The sequence below is a fragment of the Ictidomys tridecemlineatus genome, chromosome 9 (assembly GCF_052094955.1).
Source record: "Ictidomys tridecemlineatus isolate mIctTri1 chromosome 9, mIctTri1.hap1, whole genome shotgun sequence".
Classification (NCBI taxonomy): Eukaryota; Metazoa; Chordata; class Mammalia; order Rodentia; family Sciuridae; genus Ictidomys; species Ictidomys tridecemlineatus.
This window is the reverse complement of record NC_135485.1, coordinates 61,757,069-61,774,397: the sequence shown is the minus strand read 5'-3', so window position 1 is coordinate 61,774,397 and position 17,329 is coordinate 61,757,069. Positions and strand designations below refer to the sequence as shown.

Genomic DNA, 17,329 nt, shown 5'->3' with positions numbered 1-17,329 from the left:
TTTGTATGCACTTTAGAAAAATGTGTATTTTACTACTTTTGGATGGAATGTTCTATAAATGTCTGTTTTGTCCACTTGGTCTGTAGTATTCAAGTCTACTGTTTTCCTATTGATTTTCTGCCTGGATGATCTATCCATGTTGCAAATGGTGTACTGAAGTCCTTGCTAATTTTCCATTGCAAATGGTGTATCGATGTCCCTTGCTAATTTTCCATTGCTGTCTTTTTCTCCTTTCATGTATTTTGCTATTTGCTCTATAGATTTAGGGGCTTGGATATTGCATGAATATATATTATATCCTCTTGATTAGCTGATCTCTTTGTCATTCTTTGATGACATTTTTTAATCTCTTGTGACAGTTTTCTTAAAATATTTTTTTTTGGTTGTTGATGGACCTTTATTTTATTTACTGATATGTGGTACTGAAAATTGAACCCAGTATCTCACACGTTAGGCAAGCACTCTACCACTGAGCTACAACCCCAGACCTTGTGACATTTATTTTTAAAGAAGTATATTTTGCATAACATAAGCATTCCTGCTTTCTTTATCACCACTTTCATGGAAGTTTCTTTAACATACTTCACATTAAACATATTTGTACTTTTAAAGCTAAAGCAACTCTCTTATAGGTATTATTGTCGGGCTTTTCTTTACCCAATAGCCACTCTTTTGAGTAGGGAATTTAATTCACTCATGTTTATAATAATCAGTGAAAGGTAAACATATCTTATTGTCATTTTGTTATTTTTGGACAGTCTTGTTGTTTCTTTGTTCCTTTCTTCTTTTCCTGCTTTCTTTGTGATTTGATGGTTTATATTTTACTGGTATACCTTGATTCCTTCTCTTTATATTTTATGTATGTACTACAGGTTTTTAATTTTTGTTCACTTTGAGGCTGATAAATGCACCTTATCATTATAATTGTCTGTTTCAAGCTAGTAAGAAGTTAACTTTAATCACAAGAAAAACTAGCACTTTTACCTTCCTTCTCTGCATCTTACATCCTTTGTCATTAACATCACAATTTATGACTTTTGAACTTTTGTATATCTATTAAAATTGTTGTACTTAGGTATTTTAATTCTTTTTTTTTTTTTTCTTGGTATCAGGGATTGAACCTGAGGTGCTTAAATATTGAGCCACATCCTTAGCCCTTTTTGAGACAGGGTCTTGCTAAGTTGTTTAGGTTGATCTTGAACTTGCAATCCTCCTGCCTCAGCCCCCCAAGTAGTATTTTAATTCTTTTTCTCTTTATTTTTTACATAAGAATTAAAAGTGATTTATGTACCACTATTATAGTATTGTTCTGTATTTGACTATATACTTTTAACAGTGAATTTTATGACTTTATATGTTTACATGAATCTAATTAGCTTCCATTCATTTCATCCTGGAAAATTCCTTTTAGCATTTCTAATGAGGCATGTTTAGTTTTGTGATGAACTTCCTCAAGTTTTGTTGTTTGGGAAAATCTTCATCTCTGCTTCATTTCTGAAGGAATGTTTTGTTGGTATATTATTCTTGGCTGGCAGTTTTTCTCTTTCAGCTGTTTGAATATGTCATCCCATTTTTTCTGAGCCTGCAAGCTTCCTACCGAGAAATCTGCTTACAGTTTTATGGGGAATTCTTTATACACAATGAGTCACAATTTACTTGCTGCTTTCAAAATGTTTTGTCTTTGATTTTGATAATTTAATCACAATATATCTTGGTGCAGATTCCTTTAAATTCAACATTTTTGAGTTCCTTTGTTCTTCATGAATTTGTGTATCTATTTTCCTTCACACACTGGAGAAATTCTGGTCATTATTTCTTTAAATAAGCTTTCTACCCTTTTCTCTCTCTTCTATAACTTCCATAGCATATATATTAGTTTTCTCAGTAGAGTCTCATTTTGCCTTAGCCTTTTGATTCTTTTTAAATCCTTTTTTCTTTTTTTGTCTCACTGAACAATTTTAAAGGATCTGATTTGTTTCCTACCTTGATCAAATATGATTTTGAGCCCCTCCAGTGATATTTTTACTTCAGTTAACTCTGTTCTTCAACTTTAAACTTTTTGTTTGAATCTTTCTTAAAGAAAATCATTTTTATCATTTTGTCTGACTTTTTGTTGAAGTGTTGCTTTTCTGATTGTCTTTAGTTGTCTATCCATGTTTTCTTGAACATCTTTAAGATAATTATTTTGATTTCTTTGGCAACTCAAAGATTTCACTTCAGGGTACCAACCCATCAGGCAGTATCTTGGAAGACTGGCAACAAAGCTTCCTTCACCTCTTTTCTTCCCTCTTGGAGGAGGAAAAGCCTCAGTTCCGTGCTTTTTACTAATCATATAGAGCAGTGTGAGCTATACGAGGACACCTGCCTTTCTTTTTGTTGTTGTGTAAGCTCTTCTGGATATTCTGTACTTGGTGTGAGTCAAGATAGAAACCTGGCTCATGGAATGCACTCTGAGTCACAAGGGATTTATCCCCTTTTTTTCCTTCCCTCCCTCTTGAGGTAAAACTTCTGTTATGCACCTTTTCCCAAACTTGCATAGTAATGCTGTCTATAACAGGATATTCTCCTCTTTTCTTTACTCCTCTTTCTTCAGGAAACCATACTCTTCAGGTCGTTCAGCCCTCAATATGAAGCAAGTTTGAATCAACACTAGGGAAGGCATCCTGAGAAGGCAGGAAGCCAGATAGCTAGCCACACACTCCAATCTTGTTCTCCCAATGCTGAGGAAATTACATGTTTAGGTGATCTTCTGTGCTGAGCTAAGCTGGTTCTGGAGAGAAACTGAACAGTAAAGTGAAATTGCTCTTCTTACCCATTTAAATATGAATGTTCTCAAGTTTGTGATCCTTTGAGTGCTTCTGTTTAGTTGAGTTCTGAATTTCTCTTCTAAGGTATTTTAGTACTAATATTATTGTATTGGTCCTGGAGGAACAAGTAATAGACTTCATACTCTGCAGTCTTGCTGATGTCACCCAAAATATCATTTCTGGTTTTCAACAGACTTTCTTCATGTATTCATACAGAAAAGATTTGAAATTTCCTAATTTAGAAATATTTTGATAAACTTTGAGCCATTTCCTTTCTTCTACTTTCTCTTTTTCATTCCTGCCTACCTTCTTTCCTTCACAATTTGGATAGATTTTCAGCTCCCTTGTTCTCCTGCCCTCCTTCTATTTCTCCTTTCCTTTTCATTCTTTCCATCTTTATGATTATTTTCTCAACTTTCATGACAATGCATCAGACTCAAAAACTTTAGCACCAAGTTTACACTGAAAATTTAAAAGTAAAATCCCAAAGATATGACTTTGAATACTTCTACTACTTGCATGAAATGCAGTGGAAAAAGATTATGGGAAGTGTTAAAATGGTATGTTAGCATTCTCAAATTACCTGACTTTTCATATTTAGACTTGTCCTTTGCTTTACTTATTTGAAGATGGAAGACAGAAAAAAGATTGAACTGTCCACTGCTTTACTTATTTGAGGGTGGAAGACAGAGAAAAGATTGAATTGTGTTATGACTGAAGAACCTAAACTACTTAAGAAAATGCCATTCCTCCATTTCGTTAAATTTTGGCATTGTGGTGCATACACATGTTATGAGATTGTAAAATGTGTTCATAAATCTTAATTATACTGCTGGAGGGCATATCTGGTTCACACTCTTTCTTTAAATGAAGATTATGTAAAATATAAATAAAAATAAAATAAATTTTGATAAAAATTCATTGGTAAGACTTATAACATTAAAAGAAAAAAATATTGGGTGGGACACTTATAGATTCACGCACATCACTAATGTGACAATTTTCTTCTCTGCTTTTACAAAATTTCAGGTAACTGAATATAAATGTCTAAGAATATTTATGTTACTGAGCCTTTTCTTTCTCCCTGTAAGAGTTTGAACATACATGGCATTCTGCCATTTTAATCACTAAATAATGTCATTCTTCTAATGTGTGAGAGGCAATTAAACAATTATATTACTCACTCCTGAAATCAAATGCTCAGGAGAACTGCAGATAGTTGAATGTGCTTCAAGTTGAATGTGCTTAAGAGGAGGTATAAAATCCATGTTAAGGACCTGAATCTGCTTCTAGAAATTGACAAGACTGAGCCATAACTGAACCAAATTTTGTTTCATTCTTCTCAAGTTGGTTCCTGGAGAGAAAAATGAGGTCATATATTTGAAAGGAATTGCTTAGTTCTTTTAAGAGACTCAGTACTTTAATCCCTAACAGCAGGGGTAGGTAAAGAATAAAATAGTCACTGGTTGTTCTCTTTACAACAAAACTGGTAATGACAATTTGATTTTGCAAATTATTATTCTCGCTTTGAAATTTTTTATGTGACAACTATTTTGTAATACTAAAAAATAAAATCAAACATTGTTCAAAGAAAGTGATTGTATATTGTATCATTCAATTTCACAAATTAGTAGAACCAGAATAAATTTAATTTTATAAGTAATTCGGCAGTTGAATTCCTAGTTTAAGTGAGTACATGCTCCTTTGTCCCTAATTTACTGCCCAATGAGCTCCTTTTAAGTAGCAAACTAGAACCAAACATAAATTGACAATATGAAGGAAAATCCTTTCTATATTAAAACTGAAGGGAAACTCAGATGCTTTGTGCATGTCGTGTACTAGGATATTTGTGAAAACAATGAAAGCACAATTATACTAGAATTTTAATTATTCTCTAGGTTTACATCATGTGGAGAGATGAAATTTTATCTGGAGAACACTTATAAATAGGTTTTCATCTAACAGTCTGAAACCAATAAAAACCTTTTTCTTGTCATCAAAATAAACTTAGTGAATCAATGGCAAATATTCAGAGTTAAACTATAAGATAAAGTATAAATATATAGAGTATATAATAATGTAATCCTTTGACAAAATTGCTATGGTATCAATAAAAAGGATAATTTCAAAACTATTATGTTCAGGATTATTAAAAATAATTATCAACGGTGAGTAAAAATGATATACAACTTTTTGTTTGTTTGTTTGGCACTGGGGCCAGAGGCATTTTACCACTGAGCAACAGAAATAATTTCAACGAGAAAAAGTCTTTTGGGGGTCTCATGGTTTCAGAAGAACCAGTCCATAAATAGCTGGCTCCATTCCTCAGTGTTCAAGGTGAGGCAGAACAATGTGGTGCAAGAGTGTGGCAGACTGAAACAGTCATGTGAGGATCAGAAGCAAAGAGAGAAACTCCATTTCCCAGCTACAAAATATATACCCCAAAGGCATTACCCTAATGACTCAACTCCTCCAGCCACACCCTAACGCCTCCAGCTGCCACCCAGTTAATCCCATCAGGGGACCAATTCACTGATTGGATTAAGACTAACAGGACTCAATCGTTTTACCTCTAAATCTTCTTGTATTGCCTCACACATGATATTTGGGGGGAGACCTCCCATGCAAACCATAATAGACCCCCTCAAGTTTCTCTGGCTACATAAAATGGAATTAATTTTTCTGTGGGAAAAATTGATTTAGAAATATTGGGCTAACCTGCCAAAGTAATTATTTCTGATATGTCAACATCTCTAGAAAAATGGTTCTGTGTTCCAAAAAATAAACAAATGCAATTTTGTTGCCTTTTTTCGCACACCAGAAGTTGTCTGTGATGCCTGCTAGCTCTGCTCTATAAACTTTAGCATTATTGGATTAAGTTATAAGACATACCATCATTTCTTCCAATTCAGAAAATTAAATAAAAATAACTGGATAGCAAGACTAATTTGCTACTAATATTTTTAAATATATACTTTTTTAACAAGAAAGATAAATAAATAAGTTTACATAATTAGTTCATACAATTTTAGGGACTATAATTTTTTTTCCATACGATGAAACTATACTTTTTAGAGGAAAGATCCTCCAATTCCTCTTTAACTCAAGGGTTAAGTTGAGCATCACTAATAATGAGACAACTTGACATTAAATGCCTCCTGATACAATCTGATATGTAATTACTTGTCAGTGGAGAATTCTTTTTCAAAGAAATATTCACACTGAACATTTTCAACATTTACTGTTATTTCCAGTTTAAGTAAAATACAAAGATAAGAGAAATAAGTCAACTGATACCACAAGGAAATAACCAGAGAAGCCCACAGTATAAAACAATCTGAAAGACAATAGGTTTAATCTCTTTAAAAATGTCAATGTCATCCCCCCCAACTAAAAAAAAAATTGCAAAGTATGGAAAGGGGCTTTTAAAAGTAAAAGACAGGCAAGGGGCACAAGCAATGTAATTTTGATATGTTGATTGGATGATGATTCATAAAATTTTTTGTAAAACACATTTTTGGAATAATTAAGAAAATTTGGAAATGAGCTGAATGTTAGATAATATGAGAAGAAACAATTATTTTCTCATGTAGGAAAATGGTAATGCTGTAGAGAATATCCTTATCCTTAGGCAGGGTAAAATCTATAAGCTATTTTCAAATACTATATGGACATACCACCCCACACCACACATATCCATAAACACCATATCCACATACTCCCGAATACTGAAGAGTTGAAGCAAAATTGAAAAAATGTTAACAATTGTTTAGTCTATGTTGTAAGCATATTGGTTTTCATCATGCTGTTCTTTGAGCTTTTCCAAGACTTAAAAAAAATATATATAATAAAAAGTTGAAAAAATGTCATAAAAAATTAGATGTACTTAATGTCACTAAACTGCACACTCAAAAATGATTAAAATGGTAAAATTGATGGTATGTCTACTTAACAAAATTTTTTAAAAGTTGGGAGAGTTCGCTGAAGAAATTCTGTTTCAACCACAGTCAGTTTTGTCAATAAACAAGAGGTTGTGTTGGATCACTAATTAAGGTTTACCAGAGACATTATCTTCAAGGAAGCACATTCTAGACAACTTAAGAGTCTGCCATTTGAGTGTTCTGAAATTGTTTTTTTTTTTTTTTTAAAGCAACCAGCTTAATGGGGCCTAGATGAAATTCCAGCACTGGATGATGCTGATACTTTAGTAAGGATTTGGGAGGAACTGCTACTCCTCAGATATTTGGGGTTTATAGACAGGCAGGAGGAGGTCCATCTGTACACAGCTTTTGGGATTTCTATTCTATATCCTTTAGTTTTCCATGAGAGATAATATTTATTGTTTAGTTTGATATAAAGAGAAGCTTAAATGAGTTAAGTATTGGAAGATTAAATTTATCTGTGAAAGAATTCTAAGAAGATATTACAAAAATTATGGGAACCACAGTTCAGAGGATATGAATAGATTCTAAAAGCATCCTGGGACATAACTGAGGTTCAACAAGTCAGGGCCAATTTTCCCCTAAAGACTTTTAGACTGAATCCACAATTATAGGCCACTTTTAGTTCTGTTCATTGCTCTTCCACATAGAAAGCTGTGGGACACTGTAATTCTTACTCACAGTGACTGTAAATGAAAGCCTGGTTAAGTACAAAGGGTTGTTTTTTGCCAAACTCAATGAAAGAAGGAAGTGGCAAGGGTGGATACAGGATGGCCAAAATTCCCCAGTCTTAACTGTGGACAGCAGGGTTGCTTGAAGTTTTGGAAAACAATCCCAAATTAGTTCTTGTCAAGTGAGACGCACATCTGCAAAAGAAATATATGACCCGACAAAGACTGGGATATGGTAGGACCAAAGGAGAAAATTATATCTTTACATGACAAAGTCCTAAATAGAATAAAGTATTGATTTAAAAAGAATTGTGGCATTTGATCTTTATTTGTCCTGAATTTCTAGTTTTTTTTTTTTTGTGTGTGTGTGTATATGGGTCTATGTGCAACTTTGGTCAAACCAATTAACACCTCTATAATTCAGGCTCTTTGGAAGTTAAAATGTTAAAAAAGATCCATAACCCATAGCCCATATGGTTGTGGTAAAGAGTAAGTGAAAGCATATACATATATTGAGATAGATAGATAGATAGATAGATAGATAGATAGATAGATAGATATAATTTTGCATAGTGTATTGTGTGCAGTAAATGCTCAGATGATTTTCATTATAATCATAAAGTCATCATAATCACCTCAGACTTTGACTTGGTTTAGGCTTCCTGACCACAGTGGTATGAAACAACCTGGGAGAGACCAAGAATTGAAATTAAACCCAATTGGTTGAGCAGTGGAGATCATGACCCAGCTAATGGCAAATATGACTTCCAGAATCCAAGACAGTCACAAAACTTAAATGCATAGAACTTGACAGATTCTAAACAGGAGAGAATCAAAGGTGATAGTGCTTATGCCATTAGGTAGGAGTTAATCAATTCTGTTAATCTGGTGAAAATAAAAGTACATCTCAACCAGAAAGCAGATGCAATTCAATTCTACTTGATGGTTGGGATGAAGGAATGTAGGACCAGCAAGGGAAGAACTTGTTAAGTTTTTAAGAAAATCTTTACATCCAAGACAATTTATATAAATTTTCCTTTTTCTAGAACATTGATACAGTTAAATATATTGTGTAGGCAAAATAAAACATTCTGTCGCCAGACTTGGCCCAAATGACTAACACATGATCTTTGGCTTATGGTTTCTTATGACACAGAAATTATAAGCCAGAAATGTGTTATAGATATGCAGTTTTGAATCTCCAGTAGTGTATTGAAAAAAAATAAATAGGTGAAAATAATTTTAATAGTATGTTATTAATCTTATATAACCTACATATTATTTTCATATGTAATTTGAATTTCTTAATAATATTTTATATTATTATGATAAGTCTTTCAAATCAGGGGTATATTTTATATTTACATTATATCTGAATTCAGGATTACCATATTTCCATTGCTCAGTAGCCATAATTGGGTAGTAACTATCCTTACAGACTGGAGCATTCTTCTCAAGCTAACATTGCTATGATTTAAATGTATTTCCTCCCAAATTCTTGTTGAGACTTTGGGAAATGATTCAGTCATGAGGCTTGGCCCTCATGAACACATTGGTACCCATACAAAGAATGGAGAAAATTATCTCAGACTGCTTTCTGCCTTCCTGTCCTTTTGCCATGTGAGGACACAGTGTTTCTCTCTTCTTGAGAATGCAGTAATATGGCACCATCTTGGAAGCAGAGAGTAGTCCCCACCTGACTAATCCTATCATTCCCCACTAGAGAACAATCCTGCTACAATCTTAGACTTCCCAGCCTCCAGAACTATGTGTAATAAATTTCTATTGTCTATAAATTACATAGTGTAAGATTATTTGTTATATTGGTATAATGGAGTAGCACATATATACATATGGAAAAATTTGAAGATTGTGCTATATGTGATAATTCTGATGCAGTGGTTGGGACTGAGCCCACAATACCTTGGGGCCCCAGGTGATGTCAATGCTAGTAATTCATAACCCCACTTTGCAAAGCTATATTGTAGCAAATCTCCTTTGATCAATATCTTTTGTTATCCAAAATATTTCCCTATCTTTAAAATTTAGTAAGCATCTGTTGAAGAGACTGATACTCTAATGATTACTGACCATATTTGAATACGCAACATTTTAAATACTTTAAAAATAAGCAACATTTAACATATCTTTTGAAGGCAGGGCTGTGGTCATTTACTCCTTTTTTTTTCTTTTTCTTTTTTTCCTTTTTAAACTTGAGAAACTGCCAGTATGTTACCAGAATGCTTTCTTAAGATTGTACTTAAACACAGGATAAGTGCCTATAATCTAACTGTAGGGGTTTGGAACATTTAACATCTTAATAAAGCAGTCTATAGGGTTGCAAGGAAATTTGATGGTAATACCGCATGAAACTTTAGTATTTAGGGCACTCTTTGGTCAGGGTATGAATATTTCATAAAATCTCCAAAAAAGAAAAGGACAAGAGAAATTTTTCATTTCCCCTTGATCATCATATTGGAGGGATAGGTAGAACGTTACAGGTTGGTCTTGGATGTATATTCAAAAAGCACACAACATGTAAGCAACTATATGTAGGGCACAACATAGCTTAAGGATTCCATATTGCTCTTTGTCCTTGACGTATAAAAGTTTAAACCCATAATTGCAATGACTTAGAATGCCTAAGAACTTGAGATTCGTTCATACTGATCAGTTTTGCTCCTGAACTTTAGCTTGTGGTTTACTTTTTTATTTTATCCTCTCACAGGTGGTAAGAACAATGCTTGTTGTACTTCTGTCATCAAATTGGAGGGGAGTATGAAGAAAGTTGGTAAATGATAGGACACTATCTGTTTATAAGTTGCTCACAAGTATTCAGAGAAGATATTGAACCTTAAGGACACCATCAAGATTGAATCTGAAACAAGAAGATGATCAAGTTCTGCTGCATCTCAAAATAGTTGCAGCTCTCTGTTGACATTTATATTTTCCACAGTAAAAATAAAAGGCAGGATTCTAATCACAGAAATGTCTCTCTACACAGCAGAAAATAGCTTGTTGGAAAATAAAGAACTAGAAAGAGAACTCATGTAATTTTGAATTTTAAGATATTTTCTCTAGTTCTGAATCAAACTAAACATGAAACTATATATAAAGGAATTTTCCCCCACATTTCAATTGCCTCAACACATATACAAGTTAATTCGGGTAAAGATAGAAAATGATAAAAGCAAAACTGTATCACTCTATAAACAGTGTCCTGTGATCTCCCAAAAGATGAGGTTTTACCGAATAAAATTCAAACAGTGCAAACCATAGAGGAAAAGACTAAAATACATGAATCTGGCTATTAAAACTTCTTATTTCAGATTATAAAAGTCAGTGTAAAGGAAATGAAAGATGATACTTTTTAATACATATGACAGGCAAAGGATTAATCAGCATCTAAATTAAACAAAGCAAATTCCTGCAATTTACAAGAAATGAAAGAATAAACCAACTGAAAAAGAGGGGGAAAGTCTTAGTAGATTCTTCACAGAAAGGAATTCTGAATAGCCAATAAAAGATGTCCAATCTGATTGGTAATCATGGAAATTAAAACCACAATGAGAGACCATTTATACATATTATGTCACCATATCGAGAAAAACATTTGTTAATACTGTATGTTAGTGAGGATGAGGGCCAACCACATCATTAACATGGTACTGCTTGTTGGTACAAATTGGTATAATCACACTGAGAAACAAGTTGATGTTATCTGTGTATACTTGTGTGATTCTGGTTTTACATTTCTTTTCATAAGGAAAATAATTAATATATGAACTATAAAATAATTTCTATATGAATTATATTTCATATTAATAAAATAGCTGACAAGGAAAAGTTACTCTCTCTGGAGTAATTGTAGTTTAAAAATGCTAGATGAGTGACAGAATTAGAAAATCACCCTTATGTAGCACTTAATAAAATTATTTATGTAGCCTTCCTTAATGAATGCTAAAAGCACTGGCCAAAATTTGATGGGGAACCCAAAGATGGAATGATTAGGCTGAGGCTACCTCAAGTGATCTAAAACTGGGTCAATAGAAAGTACAGTTTATGGGGAATAAGGAGATAGAGATAGATTGTAGCAAACAATATGAGAGTCATCAGTCAAGTTGAGAATGTGAGATGTTTGGGGATAAAGGTTTCTCTAGCAAATCAGTAGCACAGAGGTAAAAAGCAGGAGGGGAACATGTTGTAAAAAGATTGAAGGCCATAGAATAAAAAACACAATCTTATTTAAATTTTGGTTAGTCAAACCCACTGTAAAAATTTGAGACAATAAATGAAATATGAACCAAGAATAATTAGATACTAGGTGACATTAATTAATTGTTTTGCTATATAAGATCATGATGTTTCTTGTAAAATGTTATCAGATATAAAGACAGAAGTGTTTGCAAGTGAAATGGTATGCTTTACATTTGTTTTTAATATAAACAAAGCTGTTAAGGTAACAAAATCTAGTGTTTTTAATAAATTATTAATTATGAGGGTGTTGATGGAGAGGAAGAGGTCTGGAATAACATCTGAATTTTGCTTTCATTAATATATTTTTATGAATTAAACTTATTTTAACTGATATATAAAGTACAGTTGTACATATAGTGGGATAGCATGTGATATTTTGATATGCATACATTGTATAAAGCTTAAATATATAAAGTTTATAACTATTTCTTTGGCTATTTACCATTTCTTTCTGATGAAAATAATCAAAGTACTTTCATATAGGCTTTGAAATATACAGTGCACTACTGTAATCTGTAGTCACCCAACTGTGCAATTGTACAACACAATTCTTATTTCTAATTCTAACTTAGTACCATTGATAACCTTTTTCAGACTTTAGTAACCACCATTGTACTTTCACCTTCTATGAAATCATTTTTTTCAGACTGCATATATGAGTGAGAGCATACAGTACTTGTCTTTCTGTGCCTGGCTTATTTCAATTATCATAATGATTTCCGGTTCCATGCATGTTGGCATAAGTGACAAGATTTCATATATTTGTGGCTGAATGGTACTCTCTCTATATAGCACATTTTCTTTATCTATTCACAGGCTGATAAGCACTTCAGTTATTTCCATCTCTTGCCCTTCTGAAGAGTGCTGCAATACACACTGGAGTGAAATGTCTCTTCAATATACTGATTTTATTTCCTTTGGATAAAGGATAAACATCCAGTAATGTTAGATCATATGGCAGTTCTATTTTAAAGTTTTTGAAGGACCTCCATACTGTTTTCCAAAATGGATGTACTAATTTACATTTCTATCAACAGTGCACAAGTGTTGGCTTTTCTATATTCTCATCACATCCTGTTTATGTTGAGAGCCTACAGAATCAATTGCTGATAGTGAAGGCAACTTTAGATAAGGAGAAAAGACATTGATGAGGTCAAGATATTGAAAATGAGAAGAAGCAGGGCATGTTAAGAATTAGAATAGGAACCTATGGGGAAAAGTGGGTAGGTAGTATAGACCCTAAAGAGGATATAAGGCAGTGCAAATGGAAGAACTGTAGCCTTTCCCTTTCACTAACCCAGCCACTCTTATTGCAGTAAGATTGATATATTTTAAAATATTTTTAGTTATAGATGGACACAATGCCTTTATTTATTTTTTTATTTTTTATGTGGTGCTGAGGATCAAACCCAGTACCTCACACATGCTAGGCAAGCGCTCTACCAATGAGTTACAATCCCAGCCCAAGGCTGATGTCTGGTTGTGATTTTGATTTGCTTTTCCATGATGATTAGTGATGTTGAATATTTTTTTCATATACCTGTTAGCCATTTGTATTTCTTTTTGGGGGCCTATTTAGGTATATTGTCTATTTTAAAATAAAGTTATTTTGTGCTATTATATTTTTAAAGTTCCCTCTATATGTTAAATATCAAACCTTTGTAGATATATGATTACCTGTATTATTGAGGTCTTATTCAAAAACTGTTAGATTACTGCAATGTTCTGACACATTTCCTTTGTTTTCTTCTAGTAGTTTTTATAGTTTTAAGTCCTAAATTTAAATCTTTAACCTGCTTAGAGCTGATTTTTATAACTGGTAAGAGATAAAAGGTCTAGTTTAATTTTTCTTCTGCATTGGATTATCCAATTTTCCAAGCATAATTTATTGAAAATACTACCCTTTCTCCAATGCATGTTCTTAGCATCTTTGGAAAAAATCAATTTGTCTATAGATGTGTGGGTTTACTTTGGGACTCTCATTATGTACCATTGGTCTGTGAGTCTGTTTTAATGTTAATACTATGCTGGGTTGATGCTTTCAGTTTTAAAGGTGGCTCCATTTGCTAAGACAGGATTTACAAAAGACACAGCAGGTTCCATGGCCTATAATGAGTTTAATTTTGAACATAAATTTTAAATGTCACAAAGTGCCCAGTGGAGTTTGAAAACCATAAGTTATTAGGAGCAGCCATGTACATTTTTGTAAAGTTTCCAAGATTTTCCTTCAACACTGTCCCAGGGTACAGCTACAGGTTCAGTGAAGAAGTGATCTAGATCAATCTGCTTTGAGATGCTGTAGAACAGGCACAGCCAAAGGACAAAAAGACATGGGCAGTGGAGATTATTGTAAGAGAGAAATTAAATAATATGCTATACACCTAGGTTGGATAGGAAAGTAAGAAACCCATTAAAGTGGTGATGGGTTAGCGAGTCTTTAGATAATAGCAAGAAGGATAAATAGAGTATCACAGGGTTCTCAGAGTATACAAGTCTCAAACAATGACCTGACTACAGTACTGGGAGTGAAACTAGAATGCTGCTACTATTTGGGGGTTCTATGGTGAGGTAGAAATAGTTGAACAAAAAGCTGTTGTTTAAGTGCCATTCAGAAGGGGACAGAATGATCATTCTGTCAATGACTGACAGTGTAGAGTAGGTCCAGGCACCTGGGATGAGGAAGCCAGAGGAAAGGGTAAGGGCCTTCAGTTAAAAGAAAGTTAGGCTGCCCTCTTCCTCTTCTTTCTCTCCTCTCTCTCCTATCTTTCTCACACTCTCTACTCTTTCTCTTTCTCTCTGCTCTCTACTGTCTTCCTCTCCTTTTCTTCCCCTTCAAGCAGTCCCCCAAGGTGGGGGGAGTTAGATGTGAGGGAACTCTAGAACTGTGAAGAGAAAAACTGGGTGAGGTGGTCAGTGGCCTGCACTTTGGCTGCTGACCAAGAAAGTGGGATGATAACACATTTTGAGGCTTCTAGGCAGAATATCCCACATAGTGGTAAGAGACTTATGAAGCCAGAAATTTTTAGGCTCTTCTTAATGTATAATATGAATGTTGCTGAGAATTGACTTACCTTGAATCTGAGTTTTATCCTTTTCAGATTATTAAAGAGGGGAAATGCATCTATGCTCATTCCCCGTTTTAAAATTTTTAAAAAGTTCATAGTCATCAAATTCCTTATATATGTACATTACTGTTCCAAGTGCAATATAGAATATAAAATAAAAATGCTTCATCCCTTCCACTGAAGATGCAAGGATTATGTACACAGTGTACCTCAGATCTGTGGGCCTTGGAAGAAGTCTTCTTTTCCCATTAAAGTAGACTTCAAAATCTTGAGTCTTGAGTCTGTGGGCATAGTCAATATATCCTGACACTTCTTGTCCATGAGAATTTTTGTCACGAATGAAGATCACAGACTGGTTGAAAAAGAGAGAGAGAGAGAGAGAGAGAGAGGGGGGGGGGAGGGGAGGGGAGGGGAAGGGAGCAGAGGGGAGGGGAGGGGAGGGGAGGGGAGGGAAGGGAAGGGAAGGGAAGGGAAGGGAAGGGAAGAAGGAAGGAAAGGGAAAGGAATAAAAGTCATTTGAGTACACTGCACATTATAACAAAAGCTACAGTTGCTGAGCATTATATATGCTAAGCTCTGTTTCAAAAGTGCTTTATGCTTCATCTTTACAATGATGTTAACAGATAGGTACTACTCTTTTCTCCTAACACTTATAAAAGTTAACTGAGTATGCACATAATGCACATTTATAGTAAAGCAATATCAAAATACCATTATAATACTTTTACTAAGAAGATATTATTTCAAGTGTTTGAAATACATAAATTTATTTACTTTCTCTTCAGTATTATTATCTTCATTTTAGTCATTTCTTTACATAAAAAAACTGAGATGCTCAATGTCTCAGAGCTAGTAAATTGCAAAATTGAGATTCAAACCCAGGGTCATTGATTTGTCCTTCTAACTACTCCATTTTTTCCCCATTTGAAATACTATAGATTTTCTGCTATCAAGGTAGAACAGAGAATAAAACATATCCATGAGAATTTAAAAATTATTTTATAAAATAACTTCATAGGTCAATATTCCATAGTAAGCTGTATTCTCTGAAATATTTCTCATTCATATTCATTTCTTCACAAATATCATTGAGCACCTTCTACATGTCAGGCACTATTAGAGGTGCTAAGATAGATAGAGTAATAAATAAAACTGACAAAGTCCAGACCGCCCATATTTTGTTATGAGAATAAAAACAGAAAGAAAACTTCTGGTAGGTAATAAATGCAGTTAAGTGATGAAGAAGGAGATCAGGGACAGATTGAGTTGGTAATGAAGGCAACTTTAGATAATGAGAAAAGACCATGAAGAGGGCAAGATGTTAAACCAAGATTGAAGGAGAAGAGAAGCAGGCCATGTAAAGAAGTAGAATAGGAGCCCATGGGGAAAGGGGGATAGATAGTACAGACCCTAAAGAGGAAATGAGGGAGTGAAATGTCAGACCATAGTCTTTCCCCTTTTAAATCAACAGTATTTTTTTTTATCTCAAGTTCAAAGAAAACAAGACCACCACCAACAACAACAACAAAAGGGAAAATAACCCTATTCTAACTGGAAAACTTCAGAATGCATTTATTTTCAAATTTAGAATGAATTATATAATTTCATGGCAAAGTTATATAACTGGAAGAACCTACGAGACTCCTTTTTCTCCTCAGAAGTAACTGGGTTGTTTTGTGTTGGGTCTTTTGGGCAGTCAACTGTAGGAAACACTAACGTGGGTGACTTTAGGAAGCTTTGAAAACCAAACCTCTTTTCCATAGTGAAGTTAGAAAACAGAAAAGGGTCTTTTTTCCTACTGCAGCTAAAGAAACATCTTATTAACAATATCCCCACTGAAAAATGACAGAATAGAGATACAATTTTCTGCTAATAGATTTCATCTTGCCTGTCTGGTTGTTTGGAATTGGGCACTGGAAAAACTGTGCTGAGAAGGATTTTTTGAAGCAGGTCTGGGATCAAGGGAACAATGTGTCACTTTCCATAGATTTTGCAGGAGTGGCTAGCATTCATTGTTATCCCTGTGTGCAATGCTGTACAGATTTCAATTCTTAGTCCTTGTTTTCCCTACATAACTCCATGGTAAAGTAATTTAGATTTCCCTATGCTTTTAGCCATTTGTTTTTTAGTTTCTGTAGCACAATTTCCATATTAATAGTAATCCAAAGAGACTGCTTGGAACTCTCATACCATTAAATCAATAACTAACCCTGCTGTCCACATGAGAGTCCTAAAGGTGCTTGACCTCTTCTCACCAAGGATGAGAGAGAGAGAGAGAGGGAGAAATGGGTGGGGGATGAGAGGAGAGAGAGAGAGAGAGAGAGAAAAGAGAGAATGAAAATGAGCCCTATACTTCCAAATGGAATTCCATTAACATAAAAACTCTTCTTTCTCTCTCAATGAGAGATATACCAGCAGAATGGCAAAGTATATATTGAAACTACCTTTGTACTAAAAATGAATTAAATTTTGGATGAAACCTGGAAAAAAAATCAACAACAACAACAACAACAAACTTTTAAAGTACATTTATGCCCTGGCAAGAAGACAAAGTCAAAAAAAAAAGCAGGAACCCTGAGATAAGAGTA

The 17,329-nt window shown here is 33.9% G+C and overlaps 1 protein-coding gene across 1 annotated transcript in view; it reads right to left on the bottom strand.

Moving 5' to 3' along the window:
* Positions 1–17,329, bottom strand: part of Cfap299 (cilia and flagella associated protein 299) — a 582,352-nt gene that overhangs the window by 86,236 nt on the left and 478,787 nt on the right. The window contains exon 4 of the mRNA XM_040292244.2: positions 14,951–15,093. Coding sequence (XP_040148178.1) covers positions 14,951–15,093 — 143 coding nt within the window. The remainder of the gene's footprint in view (positions 1–14,950; positions 15,094–17,329) is intronic.